Below are 20,339 nucleotides of genomic sequence, written 5' to 3' on the forward strand. Positions count from 1 at the left end.
ACCTTTCTCGATGGCTAACTCGCATTGGTTTGGCCGAAAAATGGCTCGCAAGTGGTTAACCATTTTCAATATGACCATTACATCATTTGTTACTATACAAATAATAAGATATGTATGTTAAAAAATTAATAACTTAAAAAATAAAAAATTTCATAACTTATATAAAAATACGTGGTATACCACCCGTGACCAATCGACTTTGATAACCGGCCGATAGCAATTTCGAGACACTTTGCTAGGGTTGGGTCAAACAATAAAGCTCTCAATGAACCGGTTTGGGTCCGGTTTTGAAATAAAAAAACACAATTGGCCATCATCGGACAATCGAACAAGACCAAAGAAAGTAACACCTTTCCCCTCATCTTCAAATTCAAACCGTGTGGCAATCTCCGTAATTACGTGCCGATCCGAGCCTAAAATCCCAACACCCTCCACTCTTCCACTAACGCTATAAAAATCGTCTCCATTTCCCCATCTCTCTCTCACTTCAAAAAACCACACAAAGACAAACCCACTCCCACGTTCTCTCTCTTCCTTCTCTCTCCTCTGTTCGCTAAAACCCTATCTCTCTCTCCTAGGGCTTCCGATTCTTGATTTGAATTGAAACGATGTCGTTGAGGCCGAACGCGAGGGCGGAGGTCCGCCGGAACAGGTACAAGGTGGCTGTGGACGCGGAGGAGGGGCGGCGTCGGAGGGAGGACAACATGGTGGAGATCAGGAAGAACCGTAGAGAAGAGAGCCTCCAGAAGAAGCGCCGCGAGGGGCTTCAAACTCAGCAGTTGCCCTCCAGTCTTCACTCCTCCGGTCTGGATAAGAAGGTGAAACCTAATGTTTGATTTTTGGCTGATTTGGGGGTTTGATTGAATTGATTTGTAGGGTTTGTTAAATTGGGATTTTACTGATTAAGATGAATGTACGCTTTTGGTCAGTCTGTGTTTTGTTGGATTTGGATTGATTAATTGGTTACTGTGTTTATCAAATACATTCAATTTTAATTCAGGCGTTTAGCTGAAATGGAAGCTAATTTTAGTGCATACGATCGAAATTTATTGCCCGAGTAACTGTCGGTTTAAGGTTTGATTCTTTGGAGAGTTAATCAGACTTAAGAGTTGTGGGTAGGCGATTGTGATCGGTGCGGAAATAGTTTTACTCCTTTGAGCGGTTGTTAGATGCATGCTGATTACTCACTCTGCTGTAGTTGTTTTTTCATGCGAGGATGGAGTGTTTTCTATTTAGTAGACTTTAGCATCAAATTGACTTGTTGCTGTTTGGTTAAGCCTTGCCTTAGTTTGAGATATTGTTTAGGGTTCCAAAATGTTTAGATTTTGAAGTTACTGAACCGTGTTGAGGTTATTGTGTCGTGTTTGTTGCTGATTAATGATTCATGCAATTCCACACAAAAACTTTATGGTACGTTCTAGAGTTTGAAATGAAAGGAAAATCGATGCTCCTATTTTTGTTCCTGTAGAACATGTTAATTATGGTTTAACTTTTGGTAGGTTTGACGTCTTGTTGGAGATAATACTAATAGTGGTTGAATATTTTTTGATACAGCTAGAGCATTTACCATCCATGGTTTCTGGTGTTTGGGGTGATGAGGGCAGTTTGCAGCTTGAGGCAACAACTCAGTTTAGGAAGTTGCTTTCAATTGGTTAGTAGACGTTTGTGGCTGTACAATTTTTTCTTTCTTTCATACATTAGACTGTACGTTCCTATTGATTGTTATATTCCCCTACATGCTAGAACGTAGCCCTCCGATTGAGGAAGTCATACAAGCGGGTGTCGTTCCTCGCTTTGTTGAGTTTCTAATGAGGGAGGATTTTCCACAACTTCAGGTTTGATACTTTCTAATTAATGTTTCAGTTATTGATTACCATCTTATTTATTTCTGTGCTAAAAAATTTTGCATACAATTTTCTGCAGTTTGAGGCTGCTTGGGCTCTTACAAACATTGCTTCTGGGACATCTGATAATACAAAGGTGGTAATTGATCACGGAGCTGTTCCGATATTTGTGAAACTGCTTAGTTCTCCGAGTGATGATGTTCGTGAGCAGGTAAACATTGGGAAGATCAGTTGAGGGTTTGCTCCAAGTTGTTAGGTTTATTTTGTTGCTCCTTTCTAGTTTATATTTATTTACTGTAGATGTTGACCGTCATTTATTCACTTCCTTTGTCTTCTTTAACTTGCAGGCTGTTTGGGCACTGGGAAATGTTGCTGGTGATTCCCCTAGATGCCGTGATCTTGTACTTGGTAATGGGGCTTTGCTTCCATTGCTTTCGCAGCTTAATGAGAATGCAAAGCTCTCTATGCTGAGAAACGCAACTTGGACACTGTCAAATTTTTGCAGGGGCAAACCACAGCCTCCATTTGATCAGGTTAGGGTTTTTTAGTTATGTTTAACTTTGAAAGATTCTGAACTTAGTCATTTAGGTGTTATATGGCTTTGGTAGTACAGTCTGTTGTAATATGTTGGCAACATAGGTCCTATTGTAGGGAAGTCAATTCAGGTTGTGTCCATACCAAGAATGGCTGTTTGAGTTTTTTATTTTTTATTTTTGTTTCAGGTTAAGCCTGCCCTTCCAGCTCTTGCGCGTTTGATTCATTCAAACGATGAAGAAGTTTTGACTGATGCTTGTTGGGCTCTTTCTTATCTTTCTGATGGTACAAATGACAAGATCCAAGCTGTTATTGAATCTGGAGTGTGCCCCCGGCTTGTTGAGCTTTTAATGTGGGTGCTTACAGTTCCCTGTTCGTATTTCTTCCCTTATTGTTATGTTCTGGAAATTCTGACCTTCCTAAGCATTGTTCCAGGCATCCATCCCCTTCTGTTCTCATTCCTGCTCTCCGTACGGTTGGAAATATTGTTACCGGAGATGATATGCAAACTCAGGTTGTTTGCTCTTTGGCTTTTTAGTTGTCTTGTTTCCCACATAGATGTTTATAGATGATATGTGGCTCAGCATATTATTCTCTCTTTGGTTGCCCCTATAGAGAATGGTGAACATCTTTGCTCTCTAGACAGATGAAATGGAGCTAAAGGGGGAACAATTGTAGTTGGGCATAACAGAATTTTAAGTTTACTTGAATAACGGACAGATTTTCCCTTTGCCGTTGTAACATTTCTGTTTCTGCATTTGGATTTAATGAGCTGTTGTTTCTTCCTAGGTTATCATCCAACATCAAGCTCTTCCTTGCCTGCTGAACCTTTTGACTAACAATTACAAAAAGAGCATCAAGAAGGAAGCTTGCTGGACTATTTCAAACATCACGGCCGGAAACAAGGATCAGATCCGGGTAATACAAAGATTTTCAAGTTTCTTTATATATCTACATTCGTGGAATCATGAAACTTAGAACTTGATTTAGATTTTCTGTCAAGTTTCGCATCCGAGGTACTGATGTTACCAATTACTTTTTGAATTAAACAGGCTGTAGTTGAAGCAAATATAATCAGTCCTCTTGTTAATCTGCTTCAAAATGCTGAGTTTGATATAAAGAAAGAGGCTGCATGGGCTATCTCAAATGCTACCTCTGGCGGTTCTCATGAACAGATAAAGTATGAAGAGAATCTTGTTAACTTTTTTTTTTATATGAAGTATGAAGCTTTCTTATCCGCTGATTTATTTTGTCTTTTCGCTGACAGGTTTCTAGTTAGTCAAGGGTGTATCAAGCCACTCTGTGATCTTCTTGTCTGCCCAGATCCTAGAATTGTTACCGTCTGTTTAGAGGGCCTGGAGAACATTTTGAAGGTTGGTGAAGCCGAGAAGAACCTGGGGACTACCGGGGGTGTGAATCTCTATGCTCAAGCGATTGAAGATGCTGATGGGTTAGAGAAAATTGAAAGTCTCCAGAGTCATGACAACACAGAGATTTATGAGAAGGCAGTAAAGATGCTTGAGACATATTGGTTGGAGGACGATGATGAAACAATGCCACCAGGTGAGGCTGCTCCAGCTGCGTTCAACTTTGGAGGGAATGACGTTCCAACTGTCCCATCTGGTGGATTCAACTTCGGCTAGAGGTGATGCACATTTCACAAATCCATAATTTCATGTTTGGAATGTGGACGGTGTTATTGATGCTTAGAATTGTATTATTCTATCAATTGCAGAAGCATTCCTCAGCAAGGCAATAATCCAGTCCAGTCGGGTCGGGTCAGGTCAGGCGTCATGTTATGTTCGAGTCCTGTTGTAGGGTTCATTGTTGTCGGGGGTAGCTGGCTCAGGTGTTTGAACCAGCTGGTTTAAATCGGTTCAGGCTCTCATGGGTTTGATCATATGGACATCAGCAACACATATTAAAAGAAAGAACCGGAGTTATTTTCTTGGAGAGTCGTTATTTCCTGTGGTCGGGTCATTATCCCATGAAGCAAAAGACGTTGAGTTTTTCATAGTCTTCATTTGTTTTAGGTGTCATGTCATATATTGGTCTCCCATGTCTACTACAGTTGATCGGAGGTGTTTTGGAACTCCCAACGTTGTTTTTATAGTCCGACAGTCGAAGGATTTCTGTTCTTGTTTACGGTTCTGTCTTCTTGTTGAATCTTCGTCGTCCTGTTTTCAGGTTCAAGATTTGTTGTTGGGTCGGAGTCGAATCATATTGCCGGAAGGTATACCTTTTATTGGTTATATTTTATATGATGGAGAAATTTTACTTCTTTCGTTTCTGTTTAGAATTGTCGATGTTTGTTAGCTTCTGGGCATTCATCCGTTGCATGAAAATATGCAGATCTTTTCATTAGTAATCACATAGCTGACCTCACTTACCGCGATTTCTTATCGGCTTTCAACATTAATTCCTTGATTAACGACTTCAAGGAACTGATCTTCGCACGCCATTTTTCCCTCCCGCACACCCTTTGATTATTTATCGCCCTTGAATTGAATAAAACTAGAGAGAATCAAAGCGACGCGAATCATTACCGTGCACAACAGCTAAAATTGATGTATTTCGCTTTAGTGAATGATCAAACATGTAATGGAACAAATAAACGCGTCATCCTACACACGAGTTCTGGGGAATGAAAGCACAAAATCCCGGCAAACGAAAATCGGAAGAATCAACGTAGATCCTTCGACGAAAACGCCCTTCCCCAAGGAGAACGTGTATCTAAAGCTCTATACAGGTTCCGGGGCGTCCATTCCCCAATGAATCATTACCCCTCTCCCCCTCCCCTCTTTCTACTAATACAGTAATACCCAGAAATTAGTAGGAATTCACAAATAGTGACTTGAAGTGGTATATGTAACTAGGGCACTCCAAAACTTGTCGAATCTTCTGCTACGGATAGCATCTTTGCACGCTTAGAAGTCCGAAGGGAGGGGTTATGACAATTAGAACGAAACCAAAATCGGGAATCAACTGACCTTTCGCTTTGTAGATCAAAAGAATATCTCCTTGAGGATTAGGAGGACCAACATGACAAAGCACATGATAACGAGTACGGTAGCACACATCACCATCCCCCCTTGTTTCTGTGTTCTCTCAGCCTGTAAGCCCCCCATCCGTTAAACATAATGTTCCACAAGAACACACACGGAAAAGAATCTGAAAACAACATACAGATGAAGTATGATGATTGACGACGTAAGAAAGGTACCTTTTGCAATTGCTTGAGGCCCTCATCGACTGTACTTGCTACATTCTGAATGTTGTAGTCTATCCTATCAACAATAGTTCCCTGTTTAAGAAACGATATTTAGTTAATGGCTGATTTTCCGTTGAAATTCATGTCTCCACAGGACATGAATACTAACCTGGTCTATCACTAGTACTGACAAATCCTTCATAATCTGAGCAAGCTCATTCACAGACTCCACAACCTATTGGAAAGAGAAACGAGTATTTGTCAATTGCGAAAGAAGCATGATCAAACACCAGTCAATTTAGAAACAACGAAAAGATCTTCACTTGCCTGTTGGATCTCTCTTTCCCTTTCTGCTGTGAATGCCTCGTTTTTCTTTATCTTGGCCATCTGACGCTCATTAAACATCTGACAGGATACGTGTATTATCATCATATTACGATCATCTATGGTAAAAAAATGTCTTAAAATTTGATCACTCAACAACACTACAAATACACTGTATAGGGAATTTAGTGCACTCATATTTGTCGTGATTGACAAGATCTTGAGAAAATGTTTATCAACTGGAGAAAGCTTACCATGTCATCCAAATCATCACCGTCCATTCTCGATGTACTTCCATTTAGGTTCATCTCTAAATCATCCCCATCTTGACCCTGTATCACCAAAAATGAGAAACAAAAGAAATGTTTGAAAATATATAACTATAAGTTTAACTAGTTTCCAATTACATGTCAGATCACACATTTACCCTCGGTATACAAACTGAACGCGGAAACACGATTCCAAGTTCCAAAAAGTATATGGAAATATTACGTATGAACTAGATTATCAAGCCAGAGTAACAACAGAATGTTGAAACAAAGGTATGATGTATAACAATCCATTGACTTGAATGGCTACAAGGTAAAATTCTTTTCGCACCTCTGTTTGCTGCCTGAGTCGCTTCAAATAAGTTGATTGTTTCTTGCGAAGGTCCATTGACAGGGTCTGAAGGTCAGTGGCAAGAGAGCGCTGCAAAAGAAACATGCAGGCATTAGCACTGCTCTTTGGGATTACTTGAATTATAGATAACGCCCCACTCAAGAGTGCAACACTCTGGAATAAACAAGACTAAGGAAAACCTAATCATTTACTGTGCTGCCAAAAATATTTAGTGGCTTCTAAGTTCTAACTCTTACCTGCACATTTTTTCTAACATTTGAATCTTCAGAAGGCCCAGCTGCAGAAAGCCTCTGTAGTCTCTTCTCGGATTTCCTTATCAAATTAGTTATCTCTTGCGTAAGACTCTCAATCAAACGTTGATCTTCTTTACCGTCTCCAAAAGAAGGCATTAAAGCTTTTGCATGAGCCTTAGTCAGCTCAGCCATTTTTACCCGTGCACGCTGCACGTTTGCTGCTACCTCTTCCGAAAGATCCACCCATGCTGGCGGTAGACCAACAGTAAGTGCACCCCGACTGCAGCAATAAAAACAAAATGACTCTCACACTACAGAAATAAATTTAAAAAAAATCCGTTCTTGCACCTCGATGCATCGCTTTTTTCTGTGCATACTAGTAAGAATAATAAAGGATAATGCTCCTCTGAAACCAAATTCAACCCCCAATTTCTTGCAACAAATTTCAGTAATTACGAACGTCTCATACTCACTAAAAGGCTTTCAGTGACCTTCTTGCATAGCAGGGTCCAAGGAGAACCAAACCATTTCAGGGACTCACATTGCAAACATATTAGAACTAATTCAAATACGAAAACCCACAAATCGTAATGCTCCTATCCAATGAATCATCTTCGTGGACCGTCGCTTATAAAATCCTAAAAGTTCATCACTGCAAGCTCCGAATTGTGCATTTGCATTGCACCTAGTGATCATCCAACCGATATCGAATGCCTAAACTACAGTATCTCTGATCTAATAAACAACAATCCAGCCTTCAATTTTGCTATCTAAATATCACAATTCAGTGTGACCTAATCTGCATTCAGCACACTTCCAGTAAAAGACTTCTTCTTTCTCCACTATCTAAACCTTTCGTTTCTTTTCTGCTATTGATCTATGTTTTTCTCTGAACTTTTAACTTCATTAAATCTTAAACACTTCCATTAAAGCTTAAATTAAACATAAAATTTCCATTAACATACACAGAAGAGGAGAGAGGAGAGAGAGAGAGAGAGAGACCTTGAATTACCGGGATCTTCAGTACTGAGCGGAGCATAATTCCGATTGGGATTCAAAAGCGAAGTGCTGACCAATTCAATGACCGGGCCGCCACCGGCGCCGGAGCTCGAAGCGGAGGAGCTCGTGGGAGCGCGGACGCTCTTCAACGCATCCCTATACTTTCTGTAAACCAAGGTCCGATTCCTCGTCGCCATGGAAACGGAGCTCCTGATTCAGATTCGCACTGGACAATCACAAAATCTATGGATCCAACGGACAATCAGATACGTTGGTTTCGCGCCTTGTCATGCGAAATGATGAGGGAAATGAACTGGTAAACTGGAAGGATTATTCTTCTTCCGGTGGCGGCTGAGACGGGGGTCATGTGATCGGATATCCGGGGAGGGGGGGTGGCGGGGACGGCGAGTCACGTGGCCCCGGCGAATTTGGAATTTATAATTTTTTGGTTGAGAGTTTGGAGAGGAATTGGTAACTTTGTAATTTAAGGCTTCTTCGTCAGTTGGTTTGTAAGTTCGCCGGTGTTGTTTACGACCGCGGTATCTTCTTCCGGTGCGGGTTTTTTATTTTTGGGCCTATTGGGCCTTGGGCCTGAGGAATTAAAGAGTTTGTTCCATTTGGTCAAAGTCAATTTACATATTTATCCCCTATATTTTTGAGATGTTTCACTTTGGTTCTTAAACAAGGAGGGTTTATGTAATGAAGTCAATAACTAAAGGGTTATGTAGCTGAAGGGGTTTTCAAACATTATTTTAGAGAGGGATTTACTTCAGATTATTTTTGCATTAAATTTGTCCTATATGGATTTGTCTCTTATCGAACCAATTATAGAGGAAGCAAAGTTCTTGATGCAAGTGATCGCTGAAGTTTCTGTTGTCCATGTCCTCCGCCAAGCAAACTCGGTTGCTCATAGACTTGCTAGATTTGCCCTCCATTCAGGAGGTGATTGTACTTGGTTTTATGAACCTTCTACTATTATTTAGTGATCTTCTTGAGAAGGACCTCTCCATCCCTTACACTATTTAGCATGTCTAGGTTTGAAATGAAATATATTGCCTTTTCTTAAAAATAAAAATAGCTAAAGAGTACAGCTATTAAAACACCGTTTTTTACCTCATATGCACCTTCATTAATTTTTGTCTGTTGATTTTGTTCAATTTATTAGATTTGACAATCGAAAATTAAAAAAAATGTAATAAATAAAAATAAATATGTAAATAGCACTAACCTTGCTTAAAACTTCAAGAAAAGTTGAGAGTTTGCGAAAGGTATTTCGTATAAACACTAAGTAAAGAGTCCTGAGAGGACCAAAGTGGAACAACCCACAGAAATTCAAAGGCAAATTCGTAATTAAATTTGTTGTGAGTCTATGGTATAACGACACGTGTCAAATCACGAAAACTACCAAAGTGAGAGTGACTCTGGAAGCACAGTTGAGCGAGGGAGAGAGTCGCAACAAACAGGGAGCTGTAAAACGGTGAGTACCAGCAGCCACTGAGAGAAGCAGGAGAGAGAAAGAAAGAGAAACAGGAAGAGAGAGAGAGGCTTTGTCTCTCTCTTTCTCTCTCTTCTTTCTCTCTCCTCTGTGTGTCACTGTTATTTCATTTTATTGGCCATTTGTCATATTCACCACACATTTCTACCTGGAATAAATTCCATTTTTTCCTCCCCAACAAATAAATTATAAAAAAAAATACAGAAAATATACAGCGTAGAGAGAGAGAGACATAGATAATAAACTGGTAGGAGAGATTAAATACCTCCTCCTTCCTCCTCTCCTCCTCTTCCTCCTTCCTCTTTCTACACAATCACCACCACTGCCATCGCCATCGCCATCGCCACCGTCGCCGCCTTCGTCAACCATCGTCAGCCTCGGATCCTCCAGCTCAACCAACCCCAAAAGCCGGTTCCTGTTTGTCCGTATCAATAAAATCCCATTCCCAAATTCCCAATTATTCGGGTTTCTGAATCTGAGAGATCGGACCCAAAGGCAAATCGCACCGCAAAGACCTTACCTTTTCGTTTAATTTCGTAAAGGGTAGCTGGCTATGGACGGTGATTCCTGGAGCGCTCGTCTTTCTTCTGCCTCTCGGCGTTATCAATCCGCCCTTCGATCTCGATCTGGTTAGCTCACATTCATTTCTTTCCCGTTTTGATCATTAATTGTTGTTGATTTTTGTGTAATGCCTTTTTTGGTAGGGAAACAAAAAGGAAATTGATTTTTTTTTTTGCTCTGAATTTTTTATTTATTATTTTTTTTCGTTCTGGGTTTTGGTTTTAATCTGAAGAATATATTCTAATTTTTTTGGTTTTAATCTGAAGAATGTAAATGGTAGACGAGAGAAATTAGAAAGCTTGATTCTTTTTCTTTTCCAATAATTGTATTATTAATGGTTGGAAAGATTACCATTTTCCAAATTTTTATGACCCACGAAAATAAAGTTAGTGATGATAACATTTCAGCAAGTTGAGCTGAATCCAACTACTTTGGGTGTCATTATTTCTTTCTCGAGACTTTTTGACATCAGAATTTTGGGTTTTCAATGGTGAAACCCCAATTAATTAAAGTTCTTCAATTTTATGGATCTTCCACGTATTGAAACATGGGATTGTGCAATGTAGACATGCTCATGGGGTTTGAAGAAATTGATGGGGATGATGATATAAGGGAGGAATTTCCATGCCCGTTCTGCTCCGAATACTTTGACATTGTAGGATTGTGCTGCCACATTGATGAAGAGCACCCGGTGGAGGCGAAGAATGGGGTATGAATCCTTTTTCATATCTATCAGTACCTAGTTTCTCTTAGTTTCATCCTGAAAGCGAGTACGTTTTAATTGTTTGGTGTATATAGATTGAAATTATTATGCGACTTGATGTTTGTATTAAACTTTTCTTGAGAATCTATTGCATGCGTTGTTTTATAAAGAAATATGTGAAAGCATTATACACCACTGAGCAAGTATCGAAACCAATAAAGCCATTAAACCACGTTCTACTAGTCCGAGCGTCTAATCAGAAGTTAACCCTAATTGATACCAGTTCATACCTGCAGAAGTACTCATCATGAATGCGTTCATACTTTAATCTTCTCTTCTCTCAGTTCCTTACAGGTCTTGCTCTCAATAGGACGAGCGTATATTGAACACGCTAACTTGAGAAGTGAGGCCAAAGACGTGTATATGTTTGTCCAATTACCTGCAATATCAAAACACATATACACCAAATATAGTTTGGTCTCACTCACATTAGGAGTAAACTCTCAGTATGTTCATATCCAAGCATCATTTAGTAGGGAATACTGACAAGACAACCTTTAGTCAATCATATTTTACAAAATGCTTAAATTCAAAGTCATTTGTTTATGAATATCAAGAGAATCTCGTCAATCCCAGCTTCTTAAACAGTTGAGATTTTATCCTTTGAAGAATTGATTTCAATGCTTTCTTGTTGAAATATGAGGTTGTAATGTGGTGGTTGGAGAAGTGGAAATTAGGTAGTTGGTCAAGTTATATGAACTTGCTAAGATGTTGCATTTGTTAGATGTTAGATTTCTCTTATTTTAATGAGGATGGGTTACTGGAGGTTAATCTTACTAAAAAAGAACGTTGTTTATCTGCAGGTATGTCCGGTTTGTGCAATGAGGGTGGGGGTTGATATGGTTGCGCACATTACCCTACAACATGGAAGTATATTCAAGATATCCTTTTCTGTTGATTTGTCATCTGTTGCAGATGTTATGTGTTATCTTTTTTCTGTCATAATCAACTTTGTCGTTCAATGCAAATTTGTTAGTATTCCACATGCCCATCTCTTTCTAAAAAACTTTCCTATGGGGATCTGATGTATATTGTAATGGTATGATCTGAGTCCTTAATGGTTTAAACTAGTAATTTACCATTTGTTGCATGAAAACATACTCCATATTCCCACAATTCTGATTGAACGTTACGAGGTCTCATAAGGCAGTTTTCTTTTGGTTCATCATACCCTTGAGATTTATTATACATTTTACCAAAGATTGATCAGATTGAAGATTTCTCCCAATGCTTGAGTTCCTTAACTAGTAATTACATGCAACGCAAGAGGAAGACAAGGAAAAGTGGAGCTCATTCAACTCTATCTTTGTTGAGGAAAGAGCTGCGGGAAGGAAATTTGCACTCTCTTTTTGGGGGCTCTTCCTGTTTACTTTCCTCATCCAATGCAGCGCCTGATCCATTGTTGTCGCAATTTATTTTGCCTATGGCGGATGATTTTGTTAGTATGCCACCCTTCTCAACTGAAGCAAGCTCAGCCAAGAAAAGTTCAGATGAGAGAGTATCAGAACGGTACGTTATTTAATCTTAAACTCCTTTTGATGGGACACCTAAAACCTATCTCCCTAGCTTGCTCTAATTCTGACCTTGTAACCCTTGGTCAAGCTGAATGCCTAACCGGTTATGATTTCTTGCTAAATCTCATTATATGTATAAGAAGTTTGGACAAGGATTATGAGTGTTGGTTGCGAATTGCGATGGATGCTTTTGCAATTTCATACACTAGTCATGCATGAGTGCATGGAATATGTTGCAGAAACAAATAAAAAGGAACTTTGACTAATCACTTAAGAGGGCACTGCACACAACTCTGGTACGAGAACATGCTCAATCTTTTTTCATGAATACTATATCATGCTTAACTACACGGCAGAAAGAACGATAAAACTTTATACAATTGTTGTCGATGCTCATTATTGTCAAATTTCTACAAACGAGCATGCTTTTTTGCCTTTCTGTTGCATATGAAACCCGGTCTGTGTTCTTTAATTTCATTATTTTCCTCTCAGCATGCTTCGTAGGTCTGACACGCGTTTGTTTGGTCACAGAAACGTGCAGTCACCGCCTTTGTCCATCAAGGATAAGGAAGAGAAGACGAAAAGATGCGCGTTTGTTCAGGGGATGTTGTTGTCCACCATTCTTGACGACGGTTTATGAATTTCCCAATGGCGCCGCTGCCGGAGTGAAAGTTTTCACAACCAAGAGCGAGCCCCTTTGCAGTCTGTGGTTGGTTTGTAGCTAAGAGTATTCCCAATGGTTATTGAGCACTAGGAGTGTGTGGAATAAGTTGTTGCAGGAATTTGAGTGTAATTATTTGGCATGTGAACTTTAGTTTATAGGCCTCAACAAAACTCTCGTCATCATCTGTTATTTTCAGGTCGATATTTAGCTCTTTTTAAAAGAAAAGAAAAAGAAAAAAGAAAATAATTTCTTTTCATTCAATGCTTCTCCCTCAAACCCCTTTAGCACTTTGTACGGATCTTTGTATGTTAGGTCAGGTGGTCCAGACAGTGTGCTCGCCGCTCGCACCCAGTTCTTATTCCGAAAAGTCCCTTTTGAGTGAATGGTAAGAAAAGTTGGAGGTCCAATATATCTAACATGTGACCACGCTAAATCGCAGAAACATAATTTGGTCCTCTGTTTCGGTGAGATGCAGTCAGTCTCCACCCACCCACCAACTAGAAAACAAATGGCCCTTTAAATATTTTTGAATTGGGAAAAGGTCATGGGTGGGTGTGAAGCATAATTGAAGGATATCGGACCAGACATATGGAGCCAGTTCCTTCGTATTCAAACGGTTGTTGAAGAAAAAGGACCCCGGAGAAAGAGCCATGTTTGTCGCTTGTTATCTGCAAATTACAGTTTGACACATACATATATTTATTTAACACGTCAAATTGTAATCCGTCGGTAAGAATAAACATTTCCTTGCACACAAAGAGCCAAGCATCTTTCGTAATTGGAAATATTAACTTTGCCCCCAAAAAGAAACGTTTCACATGTAACGAGCCAAGTATTTTTAGCCGTCTCAAATTGTACAAAGATCAGTGGGACTGACATGTGCTATTGTACTAGAAAGGTGGTGTAGTGGAGGGGCTGGGTCGGATGACAAAGAAAGGGCAAACACAAAAAGGCAAAGAAAAGGCTGGTTGGTGGTATGTGAGTGGTCCATTACCACAAGCATCATTCTTCCCAAATAGTAAAGAACAAGACTTGGCTGCTGAAAATTCAACAGCCACTCCTGCTTACATCCAATCCTGGTAATCAAAACTTGGACACGTGTCCACACAAGATTGGATATAAGCAGGAGAGGCTGCTGAATTGTTCAGCAGCCAAGTTAATTCCAATAGTAAATGCATAAGTAACTTCCGGTAAAAAAAAACAAAGGGTGGACAAAGAAACAACCGTTAAGAAAACATCAAAGAAAAGCAGAGACAGACAGAATAATCACAGCCAATGAGCAAAAATGGAAAGTGATAAATACGTAGCAATTTTCATATATTTGAATTAGCCTAATCTAACAAATTAATGTAAAAATGGGATTAAATAAGCTAAACAAAATATGGTCTAAATTTCCTAACCAAAACAGGATCGACGGGGGAGGGGAAACAGCTAAACGACACGTGTTGCAACGAGAATCCTTGATAACTAGAGACGTAAACTCAACCACTGCGGGAGTTTTGTATCGAAGATCCTCTTTACAACTTCTCCTACAAAAGATTCGAAACAAGATGGACAATGGCCTCTCATCAGACTTGTCATTCCACCCACCGTTAATTCAATGTGGGCGCAGGTTGAGGGAGGAGGCACGGGAACTACCTCACAGCTTCTGTGATCACGTCCGCACGCAGCCAAGACAGTGTGCATAGATCTCCTTGCAATGTCCTTGAAAGTGTCTTTGTCTGAAACACAAAGATACAAGGAGTTAGAACATTCCAATTGGCAGTGTAGAATCATAATTCATAAGAATAAGCGGGCGGATTCAGATCTAAGGCATTTTCATATATCAATGTGGAAATAAGTATACAAATAAGTTGAAAGCTTCGCATACCTAGATCAACGTCTCGGGACAAATTATCCAAGTGGTTTCTGACCATCACTTTCAGTTGTTCCTTTGCTAGCTGAAAAACGCCCTGTTCCGTAGCAGTATTAGGGGACACACCAGCATCAGATCCACTAATATTTGGTCTACCGCTGAAGTGATGGAATTGTCCGGAATTTGGTACTGAATTCATTCCGGTAAGTACAGGCCATAATGCTCCATTTTGAGATCTATCAGCAGATGTTGTAGTTGGATCCTCGATTGCTTGCCTTCTCTGAGGGGTTGATGCTGATGTATTTAAGAAATCAGTACTCAAGTTATCTGGCACTAGTGCTAAAGGATTGTTTTGTAATCTCTCCTCAAAGAATGTGTGGTAAGATGCCTCCATCTCGTCTGTCCTGGTATGTTGGACTGTCATCTCCCTCGTCTGAGCAGCTTGAGAGTGAGAGAAATCATTACTCAAATTATCAGATGAGTTCCTCTCATTTATACTGGCCATATAACTCGTCCTATTAGAATTAAGGAGTTGTTGAATATAACGCTGTATTAAGCGTCTCCCTGATAGAGTTGGTGCTCCTGCCCCAGATACCGGGGAAGGTGCTTGAAAGCCTCCAACAGGAAATCGAGGGGGTAATCCTTGAGTAAATTGTGGACGAGGTGAGGACACCACATTAAGGTCTATTCCTTCGTCAAAATGTACAGTAGGTGATGGTCTATTCGACAAAATGTTGTTTGTAGTTCTTTGATCAGACAACCGACCCTGAGCCTGTGAACTTGAGGATCCCATAGCCACAGGTCTACAACCCTCACAGTACCAATTACCTTCAGGTACTTCTCGGCCAAGACCAACACAAAAGGTGTGAGCAGGTGAATCACATAGATCACACAGTAACATGAGGCCATCTTCCCCTCCTTCGTGGCATTCTGTACATATCACATTCTCGTAAGGGTCAAGATAACTCCTGAGTTCTTCTTCTGTCGGCTGATATACCTGCATAAAGAAATAAACCCATTTGAACAAACAAACAAAAAAATGAAGCAGCAAACGGAATGCAAGATAATGCATGTCACAAGTAACACGATAAGGTACCTGATCACGCTCAGAGACCTGTATCACCACTTCTCTCAAATCAATTCCTGTCGTACATCTTGCAGGCTTACTAATTGTCTTAAATCTCTGCTTGCACAAAGGGCAACGAGATTCCACTTTTCCCCATTCCATGATGCAGGCAAAACAAAAATAATGAGTGCAACAATCTAGTGTTCCCCTCACTCTTCTTTTATCTTCCTCGGAGAGACAAATGCCACAGACCTGCTTTACAACCTCAACCTTCACTTGCTCAATCTTCTCTTTGCCCTTCCTTCTAGGAGGGTTTCTTGGCTGTTGTACAGGTGTATCCTCCTGAATGCTAGCAGGCACTGATGAACTTCGCAAATTAGTTTCCAATCTTTCACACAACTCCTTGGCTTCTCGTACTTGCTCTCTCTCTTCCTCGGAGATGGTGTAGTCATAATCAGATGCTCCAGAAGACACAAAATCTGAATCTGACGGTATAGACATTCTCCTCCTTTTCCTAACCGTTTTTTTCTCATTCGTTACTCTCACGGGCACAATACTATCCATGAAATCGCTATCACTTTCAATATCATCGTCACTTCTTGCTTTCCTCCTCGATGCCTGACTTGTTCTACCTTTCTTTCTCAAAGGCTTCTTTGAAGCCAAAGGTTTTCTCCTTTTTACACCTCTTACAGGACGACCCTTTTTCTTCAAGCACCGCTTGCCCACTTTCCCATCAGCTTTCTTCTTTTTCACCACTGGTTTTTCTTCCACGTCAGAAAATTCATCTTCATCTGGTGTGAATTCCTCATCGTCATCATCATCTTCATCGTTATAATCCTGATCCTCCACCTCACGATATGTAATCTTTCTCCTCTTTCTTGACGGTTTAACCCCATTTTTCGGCCGGCCAGAAAAACCATTTTGGACCTTTGACCTAATTCCCTTCCTAACCGGTTTCACTTCCTCTTCATCTTCTTCCTCCTCCTCCTCCTCATCCACAATAAAACCATCAGCATCCCTTTTCGCTCTTGATCGAGTTTTCTTCCTCACCTTTTTCACTTCGTCCTCCTCTTCCTCCTCCTCATCCACAAAACTCCCAAAGCTCTCTTCCGACGCATCTCCATCCAAAGAAGAACAGTAATCCTCCTCTAAATCCTCAGAAACTTCATTTTCTTCACCCGAAATCACATAATCCTCATCCGAATCATCGGAACCCTGATACTTTGACGGAACCCTTGTCTTGATTTTTCGCTTGGAACTAACCTTCCCTCCCTTTACCATCTGTTCCTTGCACCAAAAAGAAACCCAAAAATCCACATATTAATTCAAATTTCAGAATCCCAAATCCAGCTCAAACAAATCAAATTACAATCTTTCCTCAATATTTTTTCTATTTCCCATCACCGATCTGCTGTTTTCGGCATTAAAACTAAAAATAAATAATAAAAAAACCAGGATTCGCTTTCCCAAAAATTTATTCAATTACACCAAAATCCATGACCAAAAACCCACCAAGAATCTCCATTTTAAAAATCTCTCCCCTCTCCACCTTCTATTTTCCATTTTTTCAGCTAACTTTATCCAAATTACCAATAAAAATCCAAACAGATAACAATTCCCCAATTCAAGAATCAAATCCCTAGAAAAAAAATATCAACAACATCCCACCCCAAAAACCCAGAAATTCAAATTCAAACCAGAGCCAGATAAAATATATATTTCTTACACCAAATTCCAATACAAATACACAGATAAAAAATCCCTACATGTACAAACACAAAATACAGAAGAAAAAAAAAATTCTAGAGAGAGAAAGAGAGAGAAGAGAGAGAGATAGAGATGCGTGGTGGGTACCTGAGAGAGAAAGCGAGCACCAGAAACAATGGAAAATGGTACCAAAATTTTCTCCTTTTTTTCTTTTATTTGCGTTTTTATATTTTTCTTTTTTATATGAATTTCGCGTTATTTGTTTTTATAATGCTCTCGAGAGGAGAGGAGAGAGAGAGAGAGAGAGTAAAAAAAAACGTTGCTTCTTACGGCGTACGCAAGTTGGAGTCCCAGTTAGATGTTTCCATTTATGGAATGACGGAATTGCCCTTGCGCTTTCCGGGGCCGTCATTCGTACCGACATGGATGGATTTTGTAGGCGTTCGGTATATTTCGATTCACTGCGTGGGACGGATTTTAAAGATTTGATTGGCTTTTAACCCAAAAAAGAACGTCCCCCCATAGGACTTACTTTTTCGGATCAGATTTATTTTATTTTATTTTATAGTATCGTTGTTATCACTCTAAAATTATCATTTTATACTCTTTATAAGTTTTTTTTTTTAATTGTAAAAAATTTAGAGTGTAAAATGAGATTTTCGAAGTAGTAATAACAATTCTCTTTTTTAAACTAAAATAAATTATGTCATAAAATTTCCCGTTTGTATCTCATTTTTTAAATATTGCAATGTCATATGCAAAATTATTATTTTGTTGTCGTGTTAGATTTATGTTAATTATTATCACATTAGTTGTCAGTTGATGACGTGACAAATGCACATCCCAAATATCACATTGACATTTTTACTTGCTGAGATTGAGCAAAGTAAATTAGGAATGCGAAGAAGGATTTTCTATACAAAAGTTCTACGGTAGAGTATCTCATATTCCGAACCTTTTAACCGTTAGGTCATAACTTTTGTGATTTTTACCAAATATTTAACGAATAAAAAAACTCGAAATATTTGATACTCTATAGTATCGTATAAAATCTCATTTTTATAAAACCAACTGACCCCATCAAAATGTGTGCTAAGCTCCACCATTAGGGAATTGGATCCCATCCGGATCCACTTTGTGGGGATCTTAGGAATCTCCACATCTTAGCTGTTCATCGTATATCGTGTAGTCAGAAATCATTTGATTTGTTTTATTTCAAATTAAACACAAATAGTATCTGACGAAAATTGGTCGTACGATGCACGATAAACGACTAGGATATGAGGATCAAAGTGAATCCGGAGATGATCATTTTCCCACCATTAGGACCCGCATTTTTTTGTGTTCTATATGTGTGGGTAAAAGCGCAAAAAGTCAACAATCAAAGTTATTTTTCATTTTAGTTGAAAAAAAATAAGTTATTTTTCATTTTATGTAAATAAACACACTCTAAAATTAAATTGTATAATAAACATTACATGGCTATTTTTTATTAAAAATCTTTTAAATTTTTTTTACAAATCATAATTTGACACTTATGTAAAATAATTTATTAAAAAAAACACAAAATGATAAATTTGAAAACACGTATCAAATTGTGATTGACAGGATAAGTATTTTCCATTCTATACTAATTAAGCAACAAAAAGGAAAAAGCCAATAACATATAAAAACTTATTTTAGGAAGCTTGGTTGACAACATAATTTTGTATATTAAAGTGACTATTTTTTTTTGTCAAAATATTAAAGTGACTAATTGAGTTCACATACAAAGACACATTTTGAAACGTCCAAATCTGATGGAGAATCATCACTTGAAATACACATTTACAAATAAATTTATTTAGTCATAAAGTTAAATAGTTAATTAGTTAAGATTTTTTCGGTTTCTTTATGTTATATTCCCATCATTATTGTTGTTAATTAAAGGGTTTATTTCTTTAATTGGAGAGACCCCACTAAAATATGCGGTAAGCTCCACCATAAAAATCAGCCCATTAAGGAAATGCACCCAATAATTCTAATCACAAGACGACACGAGTCTACAACTGGAGAAATTTTTTAGCGTGTCAGGAACATTGGCCGTTAAATCAAATATCATAATATTATTGGTTGAAATTTTTTTTTTCAAGTTTCAAACTTATTGTATTATTACATTCGGTATACAAGACTGTATTTCCGACACACTGTAAAATTTCTCCTACAGCTGAGTATGGCACGCATAGTTGGTGTGGATCCATTATCTTAACTTTTTTCCCCTGATTCTATAATTTCTTTTAATCCTCGCCCGTTCATTCCACGTAACACTGATTGCAATATGATATTGTAGGTTTTCCGCTTAACAAGAACCGTAAGTAAAAAACATGAATTTATTAAAAAAAGATTATGGGGTCTTATTTGTCATGTGCTTAATGATTTTAACTTTTAAGCTTATGCAATTTCAACCATTCATGCTTAATTAATGGTAAAGTTATTGTGTTTGGTGGATAAACACACGCTATCTATGTTAATTAGGCGTATAATTAGTGGTTGGGCTTTGGAGAACATACTTGAACTTAGATCTAACCAATGTTGGACCTAATGCAAAGGTTAGGATGAAACTTGGGCTTGGGTTGAGATAAAAAATTTGGGTTTTGATCAATGTTTTTGTGGGTTAGCAATTGAACTTCTTGTTTGGATCTTCTAATTTAATGTTCTCATTTTGTTTTTTTTTTAAATGAAGTGATTTTCGTACTCTCTTTTGATTTTTTTGCAATTCTCTACTTAATTACGCGTCTTAAGTCATCTGCGATGTATTCAAATCCTTATGCACTCCTCATAGTTTTTTTCTTTTAGGTTTCTGCACTCTCTTATTTAAATCAACAGGGGAGGACGAATTTAAATTTATAGTTTCTTCAGCTTTCATCAGTCAATGATCACTAGGCCAAGAACCAATTGATCCATTTATA

General features: G+C 38.7%; 4 protein-coding genes across 5 annotated transcripts; 2 read left to right on the forward strand and 2 right to left on the reverse strand.

Annotated features, from left to right (window-relative positions):
- The first annotated feature begins 473 nt into the window (after positions 1-473).
- Positions 474-4,659, forward strand: LOC103408529 (importin subunit alpha-2-like). Its single transcript, XM_070820015.1, has 11 exons — positions 474-818; positions 1,555-1,651; positions 1,744-1,835; positions 1,924-2,055; positions 2,192-2,377; positions 2,567-2,730; positions 2,814-2,892; positions 3,168-3,296; positions 3,431-3,558; positions 3,646-4,023; positions 4,114-4,659. Exons 1-10 carry the CDS (start codon positions 609-611, stop codon positions 4,019-4,021), a joined length of 1,593 nt encoding a protein of 530 aa, XP_070676116.1. The 5' UTR covers positions 474-608; the 3' UTR covers positions 4,022-4,023; positions 4,114-4,659.
- A 261-nt stretch (positions 4,660-4,920) lies between these two features.
- LOC114824433 (syntaxin-43-like) lies at positions 4,921-8,304 on the reverse strand. Its single transcript, XM_029101424.2, has 8 exons — positions 7,770-8,304; positions 6,771-7,047; positions 6,514-6,603; positions 6,168-6,245; positions 5,917-5,994; positions 5,759-5,824; positions 5,602-5,682; positions 4,921-5,491 (listed from the first exon to the last, which is right to left on the reverse strand). The coding sequence occupies exons 1-8, from the start codon at positions 7,961-7,963 to the stop codon at positions 5,384-5,386; spliced, it is 972 nt and encodes a 323-aa protein (XP_028957257.1). The 5' UTR covers positions 7,964-8,304; the 3' UTR covers positions 4,921-5,383.
- An 897-nt stretch (positions 8,305-9,201) lies between these two features.
- Positions 9,202-13,024, forward strand: LOC114824435 (protein DEHYDRATION-INDUCED 19 homolog 3-like). Its single transcript, XM_029101428.2, has 5 exons — positions 9,202-9,890; positions 10,389-10,531; positions 11,389-11,466; positions 11,841-12,094; positions 12,631-13,024. The coding sequence occupies exons 1-5, from the start codon at positions 9,815-9,817 to the stop codon at positions 12,737-12,739; spliced, it is 660 nt and encodes a 219-aa protein (XP_028957261.1). The 5' UTR covers positions 9,202-9,814; the 3' UTR covers positions 12,740-13,024.
- Positions 13,025-14,056: 1,032 nt separating this feature from the next.
- On the reverse strand, positions 14,057-17,730 carry LOC114824434 (uncharacterized). 2 transcript variants are annotated; one of them, XM_029101425.2, is made up of 4 exons: positions 17,539-17,730; positions 15,715-16,965; positions 14,634-15,615; positions 14,057-14,484 (listed from the first exon to the last, which is right to left on the reverse strand). In XM_029101425.2, exons 2-4 carry the CDS (start codon positions 16,963-16,965, stop codon positions 14,231-14,233), a joined length of 2,487 nt encoding a protein of 828 aa, XP_028957258.2. In that variant the 5' UTR covers positions 17,539-17,730; the 3' UTR covers positions 14,057-14,230. The 2 variants fall into 2 exon arrangements, with proteins under 2 accessions (XP_028957258.2, XP_028957259.2); XM_029101426.2 differs by lacking the exon at positions 17,539-17,730 and having other exon boundaries at positions 15,715-17,530.
- Positions 17,731-20,339: the final 2,609 nt, after the last annotated feature.

The sequence above is a fragment of the Malus domestica genome, chromosome 04 (assembly GCF_042453785.1).
Source record: "Malus domestica chromosome 04, GDT2T_hap1".
NCBI lineage: Eukaryota > Viridiplantae > Streptophyta > Magnoliopsida > Rosales > Rosaceae > Malus > Malus domestica.